The sequence below is a fragment of the Takifugu rubripes genome, chromosome 16, assembly GCF_901000725.2.
Source record: "Takifugu rubripes chromosome 16, fTakRub1.2, whole genome shotgun sequence".
NCBI lineage: Eukaryota > Metazoa > Chordata > Actinopteri > Tetraodontiformes > Tetraodontidae > Takifugu > Takifugu rubripes.
In genome coordinates, this window is record NC_042300.1 from 2,822,363 (window position 1) to 2,842,041 (window position 19,679).

Sequence of the window (19,679 nt, forward strand, 5' to 3'; positions counted from 1 at the left end):
TGGAGTTTCTTGTGGGTTGATTTACCCCCTGGTGGTCGGGAACTCTACTGCAGTGGTCCCCAACCACCGGGCCGCGGACCGTTACCGGTCCGTGGATCAATTGGTGCCGGGCCCACAAGAAATAATTAAATATTTCCGTTTTATGCATTAGCTGAGTCTGAATGATCTTTTATTTTGAAAAACATTTTGGGAAATGACCGGATTCTTCTTAGTTACGTCTTAAGCGCCAAAATCCAACCCACAAGCGAGCAAAATGAGTAAGAAACAGACATCTTTAAAAAAAAAATTTCAAAAAAGAAAAGCCCCAATCAAGAGACAGGAGAAGAGCCTTCTTAGAAAAAGAAAGCTTTTAACAGACAATATCATGAGTTCTACTGAAAATATGGATTTAACCCGGTAGGTGATTCCCGCATACCAAGCCCACACTGTGTAATTTGCGGCGAACAGCTCACTAATGAGGCAATGAAGCTTTCAAAATTACTTCGCCACTTGGAGACCCAGCACCCTAGTTTAAAAGACAAGCCCCTGGAGTATTTTGAAAGAAAAAAAAAACAGGAACACAATGAGCAGAAGAAGGGCCACCACATCAGTAAATGTGAACGCACTGAGAGCATCGGACCTGGTGGTCCAGAATTCTGGATTAAAGTCATGGCAGAATACCCTGAAATCGCCACCACGGCACTGAAAACCCAGTTACCATTTCCGACATTCTACCCGCTTCTGTGTGAAGCGGGTAGACTGGGCAGAAGCAACACACTTCGGGTGTCATTGTCTCCCATCACTCCCAGATAGGACCGTCTCGTTGCAGAGAAACAAGCGCCGGGCTCCCATTGATTTGTCATTATGGTGAGTTAAAATGTTCATGAAAATAAAATGTTCTTTATATTCGTCTTTGTAGCGTATCTGTAACTTATTTTGAAGGGATGATTATACGTTATTGTAGCGAGTAGGAGAGAGTAGCGCTTGTGAGTCTTTGTGGGCACATTTATCCGGCAGTTCACCACCCCTGGATCACAGTAAAATTGTCAACTACCTTGAATAGACACGCAAAACACAACGATGGCTGGGATCAAAGCATATAGACTTTGTTCAGAGTCATTACATTAAAGAAATACCAAAGCCATTTTGAAAGACATACGTGAAGACATCAAAGTCAAGATGGATGAAAGAATCTTGGCATGAAAGACAAAGGTATAGTCAACAAAGTTCCCCTGCTCAATATACTAACAACTGTGCAACATTGGCTGTTGAGCCGTCGTACAGAGCAGAAATGGGCATCTCTTCCAATAAACGCAAACGTGAGGACTCCTCAAAATCAGGTGACTACACCATCAGAGAAGCCAAATCCATGTTTTTCATGCTGGTCTGATTCATTTATACAAAAGTTTAAAGCAGACTGGTTTTACCTCACAATCAGAGAACAGCACCAGTCCAACCACCAGCAGAGGGGAGGACGGTAGGCCGGTGTGCAAAAAGAGGAAGGTCGGCTCTGAGTGCAGGCGAACGGTTTGTAGCAAACCCACTACTCGAGTGGGACCGAAGGAGGTGTCAAATCGGGGCAGAAAAAGAAAGGCCCAGTCATACCGAGAAGCACCCAGGAAGAGACAGAAGACTGAACCAGTGACGGTTCCCCACAATGTGTTCTATTTTCCTGAGCTGTGGCCATCAACCACAGCAAAGCCCAAGCATGTCTTGGTGCCCATCAGCAGAGGTGAGCTTATTGTGGAGGGTGTGTGTGTGTGTGTTTGTGTGCACTACAGCTGTAGTAAATCTGTATTTGCAGAAGAATATGAGAAACACTACATAGAAGTTTCACAGCTGGGAGAAGGAGGTTTTGGAACGGTGTATTGCGGTTATGGAAGGGACGATTTATTTCCAGTAAGTATTTTTATTTGAATCACACCAAACACACATACACATATAATCATCACTGATCTCCTTGACACATGATTTTTTTCTCTGTAGGGGAAAATGCAGTCGTATCACCATTAGCATGGACTGACCTGGATGATGAAGTCCTACTGATCATGGAGAGGCCAGAGAACTGCATGAACCTGTTCCAGTACAACAATGGCCAAATAGACAAAGGCCTTGTTAGTCTTTGTGGGCACACTTATCCGGCAGTTCAACACCCCCGGGCCGCAGTAAAATTGTCAAGCGCTGACCGGTCCGCGGTGATAAAAAGGTTGGGGACCACTGCTTTAGGTCACCGCTCATGTGCAAACAACGGCGCTAAGCAATTCAGCGAATTACCTCTGATTTTAAGCCAATTAGTTAATTATTATGTGTGTTTTGCAATATTGGCTCATTGGGTTATGCAAGGTACATCCACATAGATTGTACATACAAAGAATCCTTAATACATTTGAAAATAATTAGATGTTTTGCATTTTTGTGGTGGGTAGATCATTTTGACTTGGTCATTTTGTAAGTAGCTCGCATGCTGAAAAAATGCACAGATTTGCATTGAGCAATACTTTATGGATTCATGTAGTTATGCGAGGTACACCAACATATATGGATCATATAAAGAATTCTCAATATATTTATGAATAAATGTATGTTTTGCAAGTTTATAGTAGGTAGATCTTCTTGACTTGGTCGATGGAAAAGTAGCTCGCATGCTGAAAAAGTGTGGGCACCCCTGATCTACAGGTATCGCCGCCTTCAGAGCTGCATACTGACCTCCGACCCTGTTGACCCACTCAACTTGACTCTACCGGCATCTTACTTTACATAATATAATTTATTTCTGTATGTATTTTCTATGATCTATGCCTATTCTCTCCTCTACCTGTCTTCCCCCTTCTCCTCTCTCTATACCCAGCCAGTCATCAGCAGGAGGGTCCCCCTACATGAGCCTGGTCATGCTCAAGGTTTCTTCCTGTTAAGGGGGAGTTTTTCCTTACCACTGTTGCTTGTTTGGGCTCAGGCCCAACCAGAGACCCACGATCGCTGTCCAAGGGATGCACCACCCAATCCGGTGATAAATCCCGCTGCCAACGAGGAGGTGCAAGGAGCCCAACGCACCAGGTCAATGTCCAGCGGGAGTGGCAGCCACCAAGATGGGGAACCCCCGGCCACCAGATGAATCCAGCTGTCACCTCTGTGCCCACGGGCCTGGAAGCCAGCGAGCCAGCACCAAATCCCTACACGGCAGCCCACGTTCGTCAGTCCCGTAGCCAAAAATCCACAACACCAAAGGCAGCACTCACCGGCAGCCACCTGATCAGGAGCAGCAAGCATCAATGAAGCAGCCACCCTCCTGCACTCACCTCTAGATGGACTCAGCCATACGTCTGGTCCAAACACTCAGGAAAGAAGCATGTACCCAAAGGCGATCACACCAGTGGTCAATGTCTTTCCTGCTGTGACACAAATCACAAATGCTTTAACGACCCGCAGGACATTGTCAGCCAGGGACCAGAACGCGATGCGGCACCCAGAAGGCCAATGGAAAGAACTACCCAGGAAAGGAGAGTCACGGTGAGAACAAGGGAGGTCTCAGGGCGAGCGACCGACACGCGAGTGGTGTGCAGGCAGAGCCTATTATAGCCTCCCCCAAAGACTATTAGGCTAGACTGCCAAGTAGAGGCACGTGTCTGGCCGAGCTGGGGGCAGGTACTGCTACACATTCTTTCATTTTGAACAACAGGACAAATGTCTGAACAGCAACATCCCCCATAACGTTGCATTACAGCTCAGCTTTTAATACCATTGTTCCCAACACAAGCTGATTCTGTCCATAAATGAAAACTGGTCATCCAAATCTTGCAAAAGGGCTATATTTTGTACCCAGCGAGTTCAGAACTGAAGTAGCCTTCTGGATAGAAGGTGAAACGTCTTTAAAAGAGAAGAAAAACAGTCCAGTTGACAAAGAAAACTACCTTGAATAGACACACAAAACACAACAATGGCTGGGATCAAAGCAAATAGACTTTGTTCAGAGTCAAAACATTAAAGAAATACCAAAGCCATTTCGAAAAACATACATGAAGACATCAAAGGCAAGTTGGATGAAAGAATCTTGGCATGAAAGACAAAGGCATAGTCAACAAAGTTCCCCTGCTCAATATACTAACAACTGTGCAACATTGGCTGTTGAGCCGTCGTACAGAGCAGAAATGGGCATCTCTTCCAATAAACGCAAACGTGAGGAATCGTCAAAATCAGGTGACTACACCATCAGAGAAGCCAAATCCATGTTTTTCATGCTGGTCTGATTCATTTATACAAAAGTTTAAAGCAGACTGGTTTTACCTCAAAATCAGAGAACAGCACCAGTCCAACCACCAGCAGAGGGGAGGACGGTAGGCCGGTGTACAAAAAGAGGAAGGTCAGCTCTGAGTGCAGGCGAACGGTTTGTAGCAAACCCACTACTCGAGTGGGACCGAAGGAGGTGTCAAATCGGGGCAGAAAAAGAAAGGTCCAGTCATACCCATAAGCACCCAGGAAGAGACAGAAGACTGAACCAGTGACGGTTCCCCACAATGTGTTCTCTTTTCCTGAGCTGTGGCCATCAATCACAGCAAAGCCCAAGCATGTCTTGGTGCCCATCAGCAGAGGTGAGCTTATTGTGGAGGGTGTGTGTGTGTCTGTGTGTGTTTGTGTGCACAACAGCTGTAGTAAATCTGTATTTGCAGAAGAATATGAGAAACACTACATCGAAGTTTCACAGCTGGGAGAAGGAGGTTTTGGAACGGTGTATTGCGGTTATATAAGGGACGATTTATTTCCAGTAAGTATTTTTATTTGACTCACACCAAACACACATACACATATAATCATCACTGATCTCCTTGACACATGATTTTTTTCTTACAGGTGGCAATCAAGCACATCGATAAAGACTTGGTCAAGTACCAGCCAGTGGTAAGGCTAACTTTGATCCTACCATCAGCTGTTGAGCTTAGTGTGGCGCTGTTCCTTTTTCATTGATGACCAGCAGTAAACCACAGACGAGCATGTTGTGTTCCTCTCCTCAGGTGATAAACGGTGAGCGACGCTGCGTCCCAATGGAGATGGTACTAATGGCGATGACAGCAGGGGACTCTGTAGGGGGAAATGCAGTCGTCTCCCCATAAGCATGGACTAATGGATGATGAAGTCCTACTGATCATGGAGAGGCCAGAGAACTGCATGAACCTGTTCGACTACAACAATGGCCAAATAGACGAAGGCCTAGCTAAGGTAATAATGCTGGCTATCGTGTTAGGGTGGACCGCCTCCCACCACTGCAGAGCTCAGTCTGATAATATCTTTGGATGTTCTTTAACTCTTCTTTCTGTCCATCAGGAATTCATGAGGCAGCTGGTGGAAGCTGCAATTCAAATCCATAAGGCAGCCGTTTTCCACCACGATCTAAAACCAGAAAACATTCTCATCCAATTCTATGATGCTTGGCACATTCCTCGAGTGCGCATCAGTGACTTTGGTTGTGGCTGGTTTGTGACGCCGGGATACTGCAGCTTCTCCGGTACGGCTGAACTCATGCTGACGTCTGATTTGGAGCTTTTCAGTGGACAATTTAATTCAAAACCTTTTTCTTTTCTCACAGGAACCTATTGCTTTAGGCCTCCAGAGTTTAAACACCGGGGAATCTATGAAGCTGGCCCGACCACCGTCTGGCAACTTGGCTGCATCCTCCTCCAACTACTCAGTGAAAATACTGACTTGTTTATAAGAGGGATGCAGCACTGTGAACATTTCCTCATGTACGCCATAATGGAGTTGAAAGTGACTGAAGGTAAAGAGATGCTACTGCTTCTTTTCTTTACTAATATTTTGCAATTGTCTGAACTTGTAATTAACAAATGCAGCATTCGTGCTAACAGTCACTTTTCTCTCCGTCTACCTTCCTAAGAAGTTTTTGATGAACTGTTTGCTAGTCAATCCGGATCAGCGTCTTACCCTGGGACAGATGTGGTGCCACCCGTGGTTCCATTGACAGCTGATGTCCCTCTATTTTACTTTAATTTTCTGGAAATGTGAACCTTATAATGATATGTAACCATTTATCACTACTGTCTGAATAAACACACTATTTTCCTACATCTCACAATACCTGAGAAAATGACTGGTGTCTGGTCTCTGCTTTGTTTCTAGGTAACTATTTTAATTATACACCCATCCCAGATGGGCCAACATGGGGACCATGTGGTGGGCTTGGGGCTGGGTGAATGCTTTTAGAGGTTACTCAATAAATGTTACCCATGTTTTGGTGTCGAACTGCTGAAAAAAACAAGTCTGAGGCTCTGATCCAAAAGAAACCCAGGTGGCCTTGACAGACATTTATTTAGTGTAACTTTTAATAAGAGGTCATTATTCATTCTAAACACTAAGAAAAAAAATTCAGGCTTTTCTAACTGTATGTTGTTAATTCGGGTACCAGAGGAGCATTTGTCAGGACCAGAGTTTAGTGTCTCCTGTACAGGTTTTTGTCCCCGTCTTCATCACGTCCTGTTTTATTTTGAACTCTGGTGGGTGTCATCCGCATCTTCCCGACAAGTCTTCCTCCTGTGTAATTGGGTAACGTCTCTATTCCGTCTCCCTCCACCTCCTCTTTATTAGCTGTTTCTTCGCCCTTCCGTCTCGGATAGACCGCTCCGCTCTCAGAATGCTGGTCTACTTGTGGTTCCTAGAGTCTCTAGAGGTAGAATGGGGGGCCGAGCATTTAGCAACCAGTAAGCTCCCTGTTATGGAACCTCTCCTCTCCTCTTCTTTCCTCTCCTCTCCTCACTAAGTAGACAAGTGATGTTATTTCCTGTGTAGTTTTTCTGCTCCCCCCCTTTTGTATTCATCTAAAGAATTACATGTGAAGTTTCAGCGGTAAGAAGCTCCACCATCAGAGTTTCAGCATTTAATCCTCACAATCTCGCAAAAGGGCTATATTTTGTACCCAGCGAGTTCAGAACTGAAGAACCCTTCTGGATACAAGGCGAAACATCTTCAAAAAAGAAAAAAAACGGTCCAGTTGACACAGAAAACTACCTTGAATAGACACGCAAAACACAACGATGGCTGGGATCAAAGCATATAGACTTTGTTCAGAGTCAAAACATTAAAGAAATACCAAAGCCGAAAGACATACATGAAGACATCAAAGTCAAGATGGATTAAAGAATCTTGAAAGACAAAGGTATAGTCAAAGCTTCCCTGCTCAATATACTAACAACAAACAAATGTGCAACATTGGCTGTTGAGCTGTCGTACAGAGCAGAAATGGGCATCTCTTCACATGAACGCAAACGTGAGGAATCGTCAAAATCAGGTGACTACACCATCAGAGAAGCCAAATCCATGTTTTTCATGCTGGTCTGATTCATTTATACAAAAGTTTAAAGCAGACTGGTTTTACCTCACAATCAGAGAACAGCACCAGTCCAACCACCAGCAGAGGGGAGGACGGTAGGCCGGTGTGCAAAAAGAGGAAGGTCAGCTCTGAGTGCAGGCGAAAGGTTCGCAGCAAACCCACTCCTCGAGTGGGACCGAAGGAGGTGTCAAACCGGGGCAGAAAAAGAAAGGCCCAGTCATACCCAGAAGCACCCAGGAAGAGACAGAAGCCTGAACCAGTGACGGTTCCCCACAATGTGTTCTCTTTTCCTGAGCTGTGGCCATGAATCACAGCAAAGCCCAAGCATGTCTTGGTGCCCATCAGCAGAGGTGAGCTTATTGTGGAGGGTGTGTGTGTGTCTGTGTGTGTTTGTGTGCACAACAGCTGTAGTAAATCTGTATTTGCAGAAGAATATGAGAAACACTACATCGAAGTTTCACAGCTGGGAGAAGGAGGTTTTGGAACGGTGTATTGCGGTTATATAAGGGACGATTTATTTCCAGTAAGTATTTTTATTTGAATCACACCAAACACACATACACATATAATCATCACTGATCTCCTTGACACATGATTTTTTTCTTACAGGTGGCAATCAAGCACATCGATAAAGACTTGGTCAAGTACCAGCCAGTGGTAAGGCTAACTTTGATCCTACCATCAGCTGTTGAGCTTAGTGTGGAGCTGTTCCTTTTTCATTGATGACCAGCAGTAAACCACAGACGAGCATGTTGTGTTCCTCTCCTCAGGTGATAAACGGTGAGCGACGCTGCGTCCCAATGGAGATGGTACTAATGGCGATGACAGCAGGGGACTCTGTAGGGGGAAATGCAGTCGTCTCCCCATAAGCATGGACTAATGGATGATGAAGTCCTACTGATCATGGAGAGGCCAGAGAACTGCATGAACCTGTTCGACTACAACAATGGCCAAATAGACGAAGGCCTAGCTAAGGTAATAATGCTGGCTATCGTGTTAGGGTGGACCGCCTCCCACCGCTGCAGAGCTCAGTCTGATAATACCTTTGGATGTTCTTTAACTCTTCTTTCTGTCCATCAGGAATTCATGAGGCAGCTGGTGGAAGCTGCAATTCAAATCCATAAGGCAGCCGTTTTCCACCACGATCTAAAACCAGAAAACATTCTCATCCAATTCTATGATGCTTGGCACATTCCTCGAGTGCGCATCAGTGACTTTGGTTGTGGCTGGTTTGTGACGCCGGGATATTGCAGCTACTCCGGTACGGCTGAACTCATGCTGACGTCTGATTTGGAGCTTTTCAGTGGACAATTTAATTCAAAACCTTTTTCTTTTCTCACAGGAACCTATTGCTTTAGGCCTCCAGAGTTTAAACACCGGGGAATCTATGAAGCTGGCCCGACCACCGTCTGGCAACTTGGCTGCATCCTCCTCCAACTACTCAGTGAAAATACTGACTTGTTTATAAGAGGGATGCAGCACTGTGAACATTTCCTCATGTACGCCATAATGGAGTTGAAAGTGACTGAAGGTAAAGAGATGCTACTGCTTCTTTTCTTTATTAATATTTTGCAATTGTCTGAACTTGTAATTAACAAATGCAGCATTCGTGCTAACAGTCACTTTTCTCTCCGTCTACCTTCCTAAGAAGTTTTTGATGAACTGTTTGCTAGTCAATCCGGATCAGCGTCTTACCCTGGGACAGATGTGGTGCCACCCGTGGTTCCATTGACCGCTGATGTCCCTCTATTTTACTTTAATTTTCTGGAAATGTGAACCTTATAATGATATGTAACCATTTATCACTACTGTCTGAATAAACACACTATTTTCCTACATCTCACAATACCTGAGAAAATGACTGGTGTCTGGTCTCTGCTTTGTTTCTAGGTAACTATTTTAATTATACACCCATCCCAGATGGGCCAACATGGGGACCATGTGGTGGGCTTGGGGCTGGGTGAATGCTTCTAGAGGTTACTCAATAAATGTTACCCATGTGTTGCTGTCGAACTGCTGAAAAAAACAAGTCTGAGGCTCTGATCCAAAAGAAACCCAGGTGGCCTTGACAGACATTTATTTAGTGTAACTTTTAATAAGAGGTCATTATTCATTCTAAACACTGAGAAAAAAAATTCAGGCTTTTCTAACTGTATGTTGTTAATTCGGGTACCTGAGGAGCATTTGTCAGGACCAGAGTTTAGTGTCTCCTGTACAGGTTTTTGTCCCCGTCTTCATCACGTCCTGTTTTATTTTGAACTCTGGTGGGTGTCATCCGCATCTTCCCGACAAGTCTTCCTCCTGTGTAATTGGGTAACGTCTCTATTCCGTCTCCCTCCACCTCCTCTTTATTAGCTGTTTCTTCGCCCTTCCGTCTCGGATAGACCGCTCCGCTCTCAGAATGCTGGTCTACTTGTGGTTCCTAGAGTCTCTAGAGGTAGAATGGGGGGCCGAGCATTTAGCAACCAGTAAGCTCCCTGTTATGGAACCTCTCCTCTCCTCTTTCCTCTCCTCTCCTCACTAAGTAGACAAGTGATGTTATTTCCTGTGTAGTTTTTCTGCTCCCCCCTTTTGTATTCATCTAAAGAATTACATGTGAAGTTTCAGCGGTAAGAAGCTCCACCATCAGAGTTTCAGCATTTAATCCTCACAATCTCGCAAAAGGGCTATATTTTGTACCCAGCGAGTTCAGAACTGAAGAAGCCTTCTGGATACAAGGCGAAACATCTTCAAAAGACAAAAAAAACGGTCCAGTTGACACAGAAAACTACCTTGAATAGACACGCAAAACACAACGATGGCTGGGATCAAAGCATATAGACTTTGTTCAGAGTCAAAACATTAAAGAAATACCAAAGCCGAAAGACATACATGAAGAAATCAAAGTCAAGATGGATTAAAGAATCTTGAAAGACAAAGGTATAGTCAAAGCTTCCCTGCTCAATATACTAACAATAAACAACTGTGCAACATTGGCTGTTGAGCTGTCGTACAGAGCAGAAATGGGCATCTCTTCACGTGAACGCAAACTGTGAGGAATCAGTCAAAATCAGGTGACTACACCATCAGAGAAGCCAAATCCATGTTTTTCATGCTGGTCTGATTCATTTATACAAAAGTTTAAAGCAGACTGGTTTTACCTCACAATCAGAGAACAGCAGCCAGTCCAACCACCAGCAGAGGGGAGGACGGTAGGCCGGTGTGCAAAAAGAGGAAGGTCAGCTCTGAGTGCAGGCGAAAGGTTCGCAGCAAACCCACACCTCGAGTGGGACCGAACGAGGTGTCAAATCGGGGCAGAAAAAGAAAGGCCCAGTCATACCCAGAAGCACCCAGGAAGAGACAGAAGACTGAATCAGTGACGGTTCCCCACAATGTGTTCTCTTTTCCTGAGCTGTGGCCATCAATCACAGCAAAGCCCAAGCATGTCTTGGTGCCCATCAGCAGAGGTGAGCTTATTGTGGAGGGTGTATGTGTGTGTTTGTGTTTGTGTGCACTACAGCTGTAGTAAATCTGTATTTGCAGAAGAATATGAGAAACACGACATCAAAGTTTCACAGCTGGGAGAAGGAGGTTTTGGAACGGTGTATTGCGGTTATATAAGGGACGATTTATTTCCAGTAAGTATTTTTATTTGAATCACACCAAACACACATACACATATAATCATCACTGATCTCCTTGACACATGATTTTTTTCTTACAGGTGGCAATCAAGCACATCGATAAAGACTTGGTCAAGTACCAGCCAGTGGTAAGGCTAACTTTGATCCTACCATCAGCTGTTGAGCTTAGTGTGGAGCTGTTCCTTTTTCATTGATGACCAGCAGTAAACCACAGACGAGCATGTTGTGTTCCTCTCCTCAGGTGATAAACGGTGAGCGACGCTGCGTCCCAATGGAGATGGTACTAATGGCGATGACAGCAGGGGACTCTGTAGGGGGAAATGCAGTCGTCTCCCCATAAGCATGGACTAATGGATGATGAAGTCCTACTGATCATGGAGAGGCCAGAGAACTGCATGAACCTGTTCGACTACAACAATGGCCAAATAGACGAAGGCCTGGCTAAGGTAATAATGCTGGCTATCGTGTTAGGGTGGACCGCCTCCCACCGCTGCAGAGCTCAGTCTGATAATACCTTTGGATGTTCTTTAACTCTTCTTTCTGTCCATCAGGAATTCATGAGGCAGCTGGTGGAAGCTGCAATTCAAATCCATAAGGCAGCCGTTTTCCACCACGATCTAAAACCAGAAAACATTCTCATCCAATTCTATGATGCTTGGCACATTCCTCGAGTGCGCATCAGTGACTTTGGTTGTGGCTGGTTTGTGACGCCGGGATATTGCAGCTACTCCGGTACGGCTGAACTCATGCTGACGTCTGATTTGGAGCTTTTCAGTGGACAATTTAATTCAAAACCTTTTTCTTTTCTCACAGGAACCTATTGCTTTAGGCCTCCAGAGTTTAAACACCGGGGAATCTATGAAGCTGGCCCGACCACCGTCTGGCAACTTGGCTGCATCCTCCTCCAACTACTCAGTGAAAATACTGACTTGTTTATAAGAGGGATGCAGCACTGTGAACATTTCCTCATGTACGCCATAATGGAGTTGAAAGTGACTGAAGGTAAAGAGATGCTACTGCTTCTTTTCTTTACTAATATTTTGCAATTGTCTGAACTTGTAATTAACAAATGCAGCATTCGTGCTAACAGTCACTTTTCTCTCCGTCTACCTTCCTAAGAAGTTTTTGATGAACTGTTTGCTAGTCAATCCGGATCAGCGTCTTACCCTGGGACAGATGTGGTGCCACCCGTGGTTCCATTGACCGCTGATGTCCCTCTATTTTACTTTAATTTTCTGGAAATGTGAACCTTATAATGATATGTAACCATTTATCACTACTGTCTGAATAAACACACTATTTTCCTACATCTCACAATACCTGAGAAAATGACTGGTGTCTGGTCTCTGCTTTGTTTCTAGGTAACTATTTTAATTATACACCCATCCCAGATGGGCCAACATGGGGACCATGTGGTGGGCTTGGGGCTGGGTGAATGCTTCTAGAGGTTACTCAATAAATGTTACCCATGTGTTGCTGTCGAACTGCTGAAAAAAACAAGTCTGAGGCTCTGATCCAAAAGAAACCCAGGTGGCCTTGACAGACATTTATTTAGTGTAACTTTTAATAAGAGGTCATTATTCATTCTAAACACTGAGAAAAAAAATTCAGGCTTTTCTAACTGTATGTTGTTAATTCGGGTACCTGAGGAGCATTTGTCAGGACCAGAGTTTAGTGTCTCCTGTACAGGTTTTTGTCCCCGTCTTCATCACGTCCTGTTTTATTTTGAACTCTGGTGGGTGTCATCCGCATCTTCCCGACAAGTCTTCCTCCTGTGTAATTGGGTAACGTCTCTATTCCGTCTCCCTCCACCTCCTCTTTATAAGCTGTTTCTTCGCCCCCTTCCGTCTCGGATAGACCGCTCCGCTCTCAGAATGCTGGTCTACTTGTGGTTCCTAGAGTCTCTAGAGGTAGAATGGGGGGCCGAGCATTTAGCAACCAGTAAGCTCCCTGTTATGGAACCTCTCCTCTCCTCTTCTTTCCTCTCCTCTCCTCACTAAGTAGACAAGTGATGTTATTTCCTGTGTAGTTTTTCTGCTCCCCCCTTTTGTATTCATCTAAAGAATTACATGTGAAGTTTCAGCGGTAAGAAGCTCCACCATCAGAGTTTCAGCATTTAATCCTCACAATCTCGCAAAAGGGCTATATTTTGTACCCAGCGAGTTCAGAACTGAAGAACCCTTCTGGATACAAGGCGAAACATCTTCAAAAGACAAAAAAAACGGTCCAGTTGACACAGAAAACTACCTTGAATAGACACGCAAAACACAACGATGGCTGGGATCAAAGCATATAGACTTTGTTCAGAGTCAAAACATTAAAGAAATACCAAAGCCGAAAGACATACATGAAGACATCAAAGTCAAGATGGATTAAAGAATCTTGAAAGACAAAGGTATAGTCAAAGCTTCCCTGCTCAATATACTAACAACAAACAAATGTGCAACATTGGCTGTTGAGCTGTCGTACAGAGCAGAAATGGGCATCTCTTCACATGAACGCAAACGTGAGGAATCGTCAAAATCAGGTGACTACACCATCAGAGAAGCCAAATCCATGTTTTTCATGCTGGTCTGATTCATTTATACAAAAGTTTAAAGCAGACTGGTTTTACCTCACAATCAGAGAACAGCACCAGTCCAACCACCAGCAGAGGGGAGGACGGTAGGCCGGTGTGCAAAAAGAGGAAGGTCAGCTCTGAGTGCAGGCGAAAGGTTCGCAGCAAACCCACTCCTCGAGTGGGACCGAAGGAGGTGTCAAACCGGGGCAGAAAAAGAAAGGCCCAGTCATACCCAGAAGCACCCAGGAAGAGACAGAAGCCTGAACCAGTGACGGTTCCCCACAATGTGTTCTCTTTTCCTGAGCTGTGGCCATCAATCACAGCAAAGCCCAAGCATGTCTTGGTGCCCATCAGCAGAGGTGAGCTTATTGTGGAGGGTGTGTGTGTGTCTGTGTGTGTTTGTGTGCACAACAGCTGTAGTAAATCTGTATTTGCAGAAGAATATGAGAAACACTACATCGAAGTTTCACAGCTGGGAGAAGGAGGTTTTGGAACGGTGTATTGCGGTTATATAAGGGACGATTTATTTCCAGTAAGTATTTTTATTTGAATCACACCAAACACACATACACATATAATCATCACTGATCTCCTTGACACATGATTTTTTTCTTACAGGTGGCAATCAAGCACATCGATAAAGACTTGGTCAAGTACCAGCCAGTGGTAAGGCTAACTTTGATCCTACCATCAGCTGTTGAGCTTAGTGTGGAGCTGTTCCTTTTTCATTGATGACCAGCAGTAAACCACAGACGAGCATGTTGTGTTCCTCTCCTCAGGTGATAAACGGTGAGCGACGCTGCGTCCCAATGGAGATGGTACTAATGGCGATGACAGCAGGGGACTCTGTAGGGGGAAATGCAGTCGTCTCCCCATAAGCATGGACTAATGGATGATGAAGTCCTACTGATCATGGAGAGGCCAGAGAACTGCATGAACCTGTTTGACTACAACAATGGCCAAATAGACGAAGGCCTGGCTAAGGTAATAATGCTGGCTATCGTGTTAGGGTGGACCGCCTCCCACCGCTGCAGAGCTCAGTCTGATAATATCTTTGGATGTTCTTTAACTCTTCTTTCTGTCCATCAGGGATTCATGAGGCAGCTGGTGGAAGCTGCAATTCAAATCCATAAGGCAGCCGTTTTCCACCACGATCTAAAACCAGAAAACATTCTCATCCAATTCTATGATGCTTGGCACATTCCTCGAGTGCGCATCAGTGACTTTGGTTGTGGCTGGTTTGTGACGCCGGGATATTGCAGCTACTCCGGTACGGCTGAACTCATGCTGACGTCTGATTTGGACAATTTAATTCAAAACCTTTTTCTTTTCTCACAGGAACCTTTTGCTTTAGTCCCCCAGAGTTTAACTACAGGGGAATCTATGAAGCTGGCCCGACCACCGTCTGGCAACTCGGCTGCACCCTCCTGGAACTACTCACAACAGGGATGCGGCACTGTGAAAATTTCCTCACACAGACCATAATGGGTTAGGGTTAGGGTTAGTTAAAAGTGTCTGAAGGTAAAGAGATGCTACTGCTTCCTTTCTTTATTAATATTTTGCAATTGTCTGAACTTGTAATTAATGAAAGCAGCTTTCGTGCTAAAGGTCACTTTTCTCTCTGTCTACCCTCCTCAGATTGTAAGAAGTTTTTGAAGAGCTGTTTCCTATTGAACCCGGATCAGCGTATTACCCTGGAACAGATGTTGAGCCACCCGTGGTTCCGTTGACAGCTGATGTCCCTCTATTTTACTGTAATTTTCAGGAAATGTGAACCTTATAATGATATGTAACCATTTATCACTATTGCCTAAATAAACACACTATTCTCCTATGTCTCACAAGAAAATCTCTCTGCTTTGTTTCTAGGTAACAATTTTTATTATACACCCAGCCCAGATGGGCCAACATGGGGACCATGAGGTGGGATTGGGGCTGGGTGAATGCTTTTAGAGGTTACTCAATAAATGTTACCCATGTTTTGGTGTCGAACTGCTGAAATAAACAAGTCTTCCAAGTCTGAGGCTCTGATCCAAAAGAAACCCAGGTGGCCTTGACAGACATTTATTTAGTGCAAATTTTAATAACATGTCATTATTCATTCTAAACATTGAGAAGAAAAAAAATCAGGCTTTTCCAACTGTATGTTGTTAATTCAGGTACCAGAGGAGAATTTGTCAGGACCAGTGTTTAGTGTCTCCCCTGTACAGGTTCTTGTCCCCATCTTCATCACGTCCTGTTTTATTTTGAACTCTGGTGGGTGTCATCCGCATCTTCCTGACAAGTCTTCCTCCTGTGTAATTGGGTAACGTCTCTGTTTCCATCTCCCTCCACCTCCTCTTTTCAAGCCGTTTCTTCCCCCCTTCCGTCTCGGATCATCTTGTTAAAGGGGAGCTTTTCCTTGCCACTGTTGCTTGTTGGGGGTCAGGCCCTGGGATTCTGGAAAGCGCCTAGAAACAATTTTGATTGTAAGAGATGCTATATAAATAAAGATTGATTTGAGTTGCTGTAAAAGCACTTTGATGTGTTGAAACTAAATCATGATTTGATAACCCCTGATTTACATGTCTGTTAGCAAGATAGTGAACCCTAAATTTAGTGAATCCGAAAAGATTATTTCCAGAGTGCTGTTTTTATGCACAACAACATTTTCTTCTATCACCAATACAAGCGCAACTTGGGGACTTTTTTCCATGTTTCTTACACTAACCCATAAGATCAACCTTCAGGAAACCCCTTTTCATCCGATTAAAGCCTATTGATGTGAGGTTTCTGAATAATAAAGCGAAATAACATTTCCTCTGTTAACATAGGAAAATTGTCACTGCAACAACATGAATCCTACAAAATGTCTTCAAATTTCCTCCTCAACTCAGGAAAAACTGAGGTCATGGTGTTTGGTCCTGAACCTCTCAGGGATAGATTAGATCACATGATCACTCTAGATGGTATCTCAGCATCTAGTCTCTCTGTGAGGAATCTTGGAGTAACTTTTGACCAAAATCTGTCCTTTAGAGTCTACTGGGCTTTTGTCTCACAGCCGGGGTCGTGGGTCAAGAGGAGAACACAACAAATTGGAGGGAGCACCATCAGCAACAGCAGTGGAGAAACTTCGGTCAATTTCTTTAGTGTTTCTTCTTCATTTTCTGCTGATGTGTTTCCACTAAAATGATTCAATGCACATAATTGTTATGTGTCAGCATCACTCCTGCTTTCAATACATCATCAGTTTTTAACTTATGGGTTATTCTAGAATTGAAGAAGAATTTAGGGAACAACATTTTTGAAATACGGACCCTTTATTCCCCTCCTGGGCTACCACCTTATCGTGGTGGAGAGGTTTGCATGTCCCAATGATCCTAGGAGCTCCGTTGTCTGGGGCTATATGCCCCTGGTAGGGCCACCCATGGCAAACAGGTCCTAGGTGAGGGATCAGACAAAGCGTAGCCCAGACTTCCTAATGACGAAAAACAACATTGGTACCAGGTTTCCCTTGCCCGGATGCGGGTCACCGGGGCCCCCTCCTGGAGCCAGGCCTGGGGGTGGGGCACGTTGGCGAGCGCCTGGTGGCCGGACCTCTGCCCATGGAGTCCGGCTGGGCACAGCCCGAAGAGGCAACATGGGACCCCCTTCCCGTGGGCTCACCACCTGCAGGAGGGGCCAAGGGGGTCGGGTGCATTGTGTTTTGGGTAGCAGCCAGAGGCAGGGACCTTGGCGGTCTGGGGACATGGAATGTCACCTCTCTGGTGGGAAAGGAGCCTGAGTTGGTGCGCGAGGTTGAGAAGTTCCGACTAGATATAGTTGGCCTCACCTTGACGCACGGCAAGGGCTCTGGAACCAGTCTTCTTGAGAGGGGTTGGACTCTCTACCACTCTGGAGTTGCCAATGGTGAGAGGCGACGGGCAGGGGTGGCAATTCTTGTTGCTCCCCAGCTCAGTGCCTGTATATTGGAGTTTACCCCGGTGGATGAGAGGGTAGCCTCCCTTCGCCTTCGGGTGGGGGGGACGGATCCTGACTGTTGTTTGTGCCTATGGTTAGGGTTAGGGTTAGGGAAGAGTTCAGTGAGGCCATGGAGAACGACTTTCGGACGGCCTCGAAAAGGTTCTGGACCACCATCCGGCATCTGAGGAGGGGGAAGCAGTGCACCGTCAACACTGTGTATAGTGGTGATGGTGTGCTGCTGACCTCAACTCGGGATGTTGTGGATCGGTGGAAGGAATACTTCGAGGACCTCCTCAATCCCACCAACACGCCTTCCAGTGAGGAAGTAGGGCCTGGGGACCTGGAGATGGGCTCTCATATCTCCGGGGCTGAAGTTGCCGAGGTAGTCAAAAAACTCCTCGGTGGCAAGGCCCCGGGGGTGGATGATATCCGCCCAGAGTTCCTTAAGGCTCTGGATGTTGTAGGACTGTCGTGGTTGACTCGACTCTGCAACATCGCGTGGACATCGGGGGCAGTGCCGCTGGATTGGCAGACCGGGGTGGTAGTCCCTCTTTTTAAGAAGGGGTACAGGAGGGTGTGTTCCAACTATAGGGGGATCACACTCCTCAGCCTCCCTGGTAAGGTCTATTCAGGGGTACTGGAGAGGAGGGTCCGCCGGATAGTCGAACCTCGGATTCAGGAGGAGCAATTTGGTTTTCATCCTGGGCGTGGAACAGTGGACCATCTCTACAAGGGTGCATGGGAGTTTGCCCAACCAGTCCACATGTGTTTTGTGGACTTGGAGAAGGCATTCGACCGTGTCCCTCGGGGGGTCCTGTGGGGGGTTCTCCGAGAGTATGGGGTGTCGGGCCCGCTGATACGGGCTGTCCGCTCCCTGTACGATCGGTGCCAGAGTTTGGTCTGAATTGCCAGCAGTAAGTCAAACTTGTTTCCGGTGGGGGTTGGTCTCCGCCAGGGCTGCCCTTTGTCACCGATTCTGTTCATAATTTTTATGGACAGAATTTCTAGGTGCAGTCATGGTGTTGAGGGGGTCCGGTTTGGTGACCTCAGGATAGGGTCTCTGCTTAGGGATGAAAATCAGCACCTCCAAATCCGAGGCCATGGTTCTCAACCGGAAAAAGGTGGAGTGCCTTCTCCAGGTCAAGGAGGAGATCCTGCCCCAAGTGGAGGAGTTCAAGTACCTCGGGGTCTTGTTCACGAGTGAGGGAAGAATGGAGCGGGAGATCAACAGGCGGATCGGTGCGGCATCCGCAGTAATGCGGACTCTGCACAGGTCCGTAGTGGTGAAGAGAGAGCTGAGCCGAAAGGCAAAGCTCTCGATTTACCGGTCGATCTTCGTTCCTACCCTCACCTATGGTCATGAGCTTTGGGTAATGACCGAAAGAACAAGATCACGGGTACAAGCGGCCGAAATGAGCTTCCTCCGTAGGGTGGCTGGGCTCTCCCTTAGAGATAGGGTGAGAAGCTCTGCCATCCGGGAGGAGCTCGGAGTAGAGCCGCTGCTCCTCCGCGTTGAGAGGAGCCAGATGAGGTGGCTTGGGCATCTAGTTAAGGATGCCCCCTGGACGCCTCCCGGGTGAGGTGTTCAGGGCATGTCCCTCTGGTAGAAGACCCCCGGGAAGACCCAGGACACGTTGGAGAGACTATGTCTCTCGACTGGTCTGGGAACGCCTGGGGATCCCTCCAGATGAGCTGGAAGAAGTAGCTGGGGAGAGGGAAGTCTGGGCTTCTCTCCTTAGGCTGCTGCCCCCGCGACCCGACCCCGGATAAGCGGTAGAGGATGGATGGATGGATGGATGGATGGATGGATGGATGGATGGATGGATGGATGGATGGATGGATGGACCCTTTATTTTACATTTTTAAATGATGATATTTTCTAGAAAAACAGGTCATAAACCATCATATAATGTGATTCATCCAGCTCAACCATCAACCAGTCCACTTTTTCTGATATATTTTATTTGGATATACAAAAATATTGTAATAATATTTCAAAAATATTGCAGGTTCCGATAGTTGACTCATTTAAGTGAATTTTGAATTCTACTCAATTCAAGCGCATTCAACTTTTCAGTTGTTTTTTTTTTTTTACTAATTTCAACATTTATTTTTAAAAATATTTTCTCAAATGCATCATGCACATAATTGAAACTGAAAAAGTTAAACTGAATAAGTAATTCAAAATTATTTACATCAAAATTCTTAACCCAACACTTATTTTTAAAATTACAACGTAACG

The 19,679-nt window shown here is 45.6% G+C and overlaps 3 protein-coding genes across 12 annotated transcripts; all 3 read left to right on the forward strand.

Moving 5' to 3' along the window:
• The first annotated feature begins 1,862 nt into the window (after positions 1-1,862).
• On the forward strand, positions 1,863-6,142 carry LOC115252958 (serine/threonine-protein kinase pim-2-like). Of its 6 annotated transcripts, XR_003891252.1 has the most exons (8): positions 3,934-4,173; positions 4,272-4,565; positions 4,644-4,738; positions 4,825-4,872; positions 4,986-5,190; positions 5,296-5,476; positions 5,558-5,746; positions 5,864-6,142. XR_003891252.1 is itself a non-coding variant. In XM_029849608.1 (7 exons), the coding sequence occupies exons 4-7, from the start codon at positions 5,065-5,067 to the stop codon at positions 5,989-5,991; spliced, it is 624 nt and encodes a 207-aa protein (XP_029705468.1). In that variant the 5' UTR covers positions 3,934-4,565; positions 4,644-4,738; positions 4,825-4,872; positions 4,986-5,064; the 3' UTR covers positions 5,992-6,142. The 6 variants fall into 6 exon arrangements, 5 of the variants coding, with proteins under 5 accessions (XP_029705471.1, XP_029705468.1, XP_029705470.1 ...); XM_029849608.1 differs by having other exon boundaries at positions 3,934-4,565; XM_029849610.1 differs by having other exon boundaries at positions 3,934-4,565; positions 4,679-4,738.
• Positions 6,143-6,914: 772 nt separating this feature from the next.
• On the forward strand, positions 6,915-9,236 carry LOC115252959 (serine/threonine-protein kinase pim-2-like). Of its 4 annotated transcripts, none has more exons than XR_003891253.1 (7): positions 6,915-7,270; positions 7,369-7,662; positions 7,741-7,835; positions 7,922-7,969; positions 8,083-8,287; positions 8,393-8,573; positions 8,655-9,236. XR_003891253.1 is itself a non-coding variant. In XM_029849614.1 (7 exons), the coding sequence occupies exons 4-7, from the start codon at positions 8,162-8,164 to the stop codon at positions 9,086-9,088; spliced, it is 624 nt and encodes a 207-aa protein (XP_029705474.1). In that variant the 5' UTR covers positions 6,915-7,270; positions 7,369-7,662; positions 7,741-7,835; positions 7,922-8,161; the 3' UTR covers positions 9,089-9,236. The 4 variants fall into 4 exon arrangements, 3 of the variants coding, with proteins under 3 accessions (XP_029705474.1, XP_029705473.1, XP_029705475.1); XM_029849614.1 differs by having other exon boundaries at positions 7,922-8,287; positions 8,655-8,843; positions 8,961-9,236; XM_029849613.1 differs by lacking the exons at positions 6,915-7,270; positions 7,369-7,662 and having other exon boundaries at positions 7,675-7,835; positions 8,655-8,843; positions 8,961-9,236.
• Positions 9,237-10,616: 1,380 nt separating this feature from the next.
• Positions 10,617-12,330, forward strand: LOC115252956 (serine/threonine-protein kinase pim-2-like). 2 transcript variants are annotated; one of them, XM_029849603.1, is made up of 7 exons: positions 10,617-10,758; positions 10,835-10,929; positions 11,016-11,063; positions 11,177-11,381; positions 11,487-11,667; positions 11,749-11,937; positions 12,055-12,330. In XM_029849603.1, exons 4-7 carry the CDS (start codon positions 11,256-11,258, stop codon positions 12,180-12,182), a joined length of 624 nt encoding a protein of 207 aa, XP_029705463.1. In that variant the 5' UTR covers positions 10,617-10,758; positions 10,835-10,929; positions 11,016-11,063; positions 11,177-11,255; the 3' UTR covers positions 12,183-12,330. The 2 variants fall into 2 exon arrangements, with proteins under 2 accessions (XP_029705463.1, XP_029705462.1); XM_029849602.1 differs by lacking the exons at positions 10,617-10,758; positions 10,835-10,929 and having other exon boundaries at positions 10,959-11,063; positions 11,177-11,667.
• The last annotated feature ends 7,349 nt before the right edge of the window (positions 12,331-19,679 follow it).

Bases quoted from the DNA above. Each gene is read 5' to 3' on its own strand.
- LOC115252959 (XM_029849614.1), top strand. From the start codon at position 8,162: ATGCAGTCGTCTCCCCATAAGCATGGACTAATGGATGATGAAGTCCTA. The intron at 8,288-8,392 runs GTAATAATGCTG...TCTGTCCATCAG, and splicing joins TAGACGAAGGCCTAGCTAAG to GAATTCATGAGGCAGCTGGT. The intron at 8,844-8,960 runs GTAAAGAGATGC...TACCTTCCTAAG, and splicing joins GGAGTTGAAAGTGACTGAAG to AAGTTTTTGATGAACTGTTT.
- LOC115252956 (XM_029849602.1), top strand. From the start codon at position 11,256: ATGCAGTCGTCTCCCCATAAGCATGGACTAATGGATGATGAAGTCCTA. The intron at 11,668-11,748 runs GTACGGCTGAAC...CTTTTCTCACAG, and splicing joins GGGATATTGCAGCTACTCCG to GAACCTATTGCTTTAGGCCT. The intron at 11,938-12,054 runs GTAAAGAGATGC...TACCTTCCTAAG, and splicing joins GGAGTTGAAAGTGACTGAAG to AAGTTTTTGATGAACTGTTT.
- LOC115252958 (XM_029849611.1), top strand. From the start codon at position 5,065: ATGCAGTCGTCTCCCCATAAGCATGGACTAATGGATGATGAAGTCCTA. The intron at 5,191-5,295 runs GTAATAATGCTG...TCTGTCCATCAG, and splicing joins TAGACGAAGGCCTAGCTAAG to GAATTCATGAGGCAGCTGGT. The intron at 5,477-5,557 runs GTACGGCTGAAC...CTTTTCTCACAG, and splicing joins GGGATACTGCAGCTTCTCCG to GAACCTATTGCTTTAGGCCT.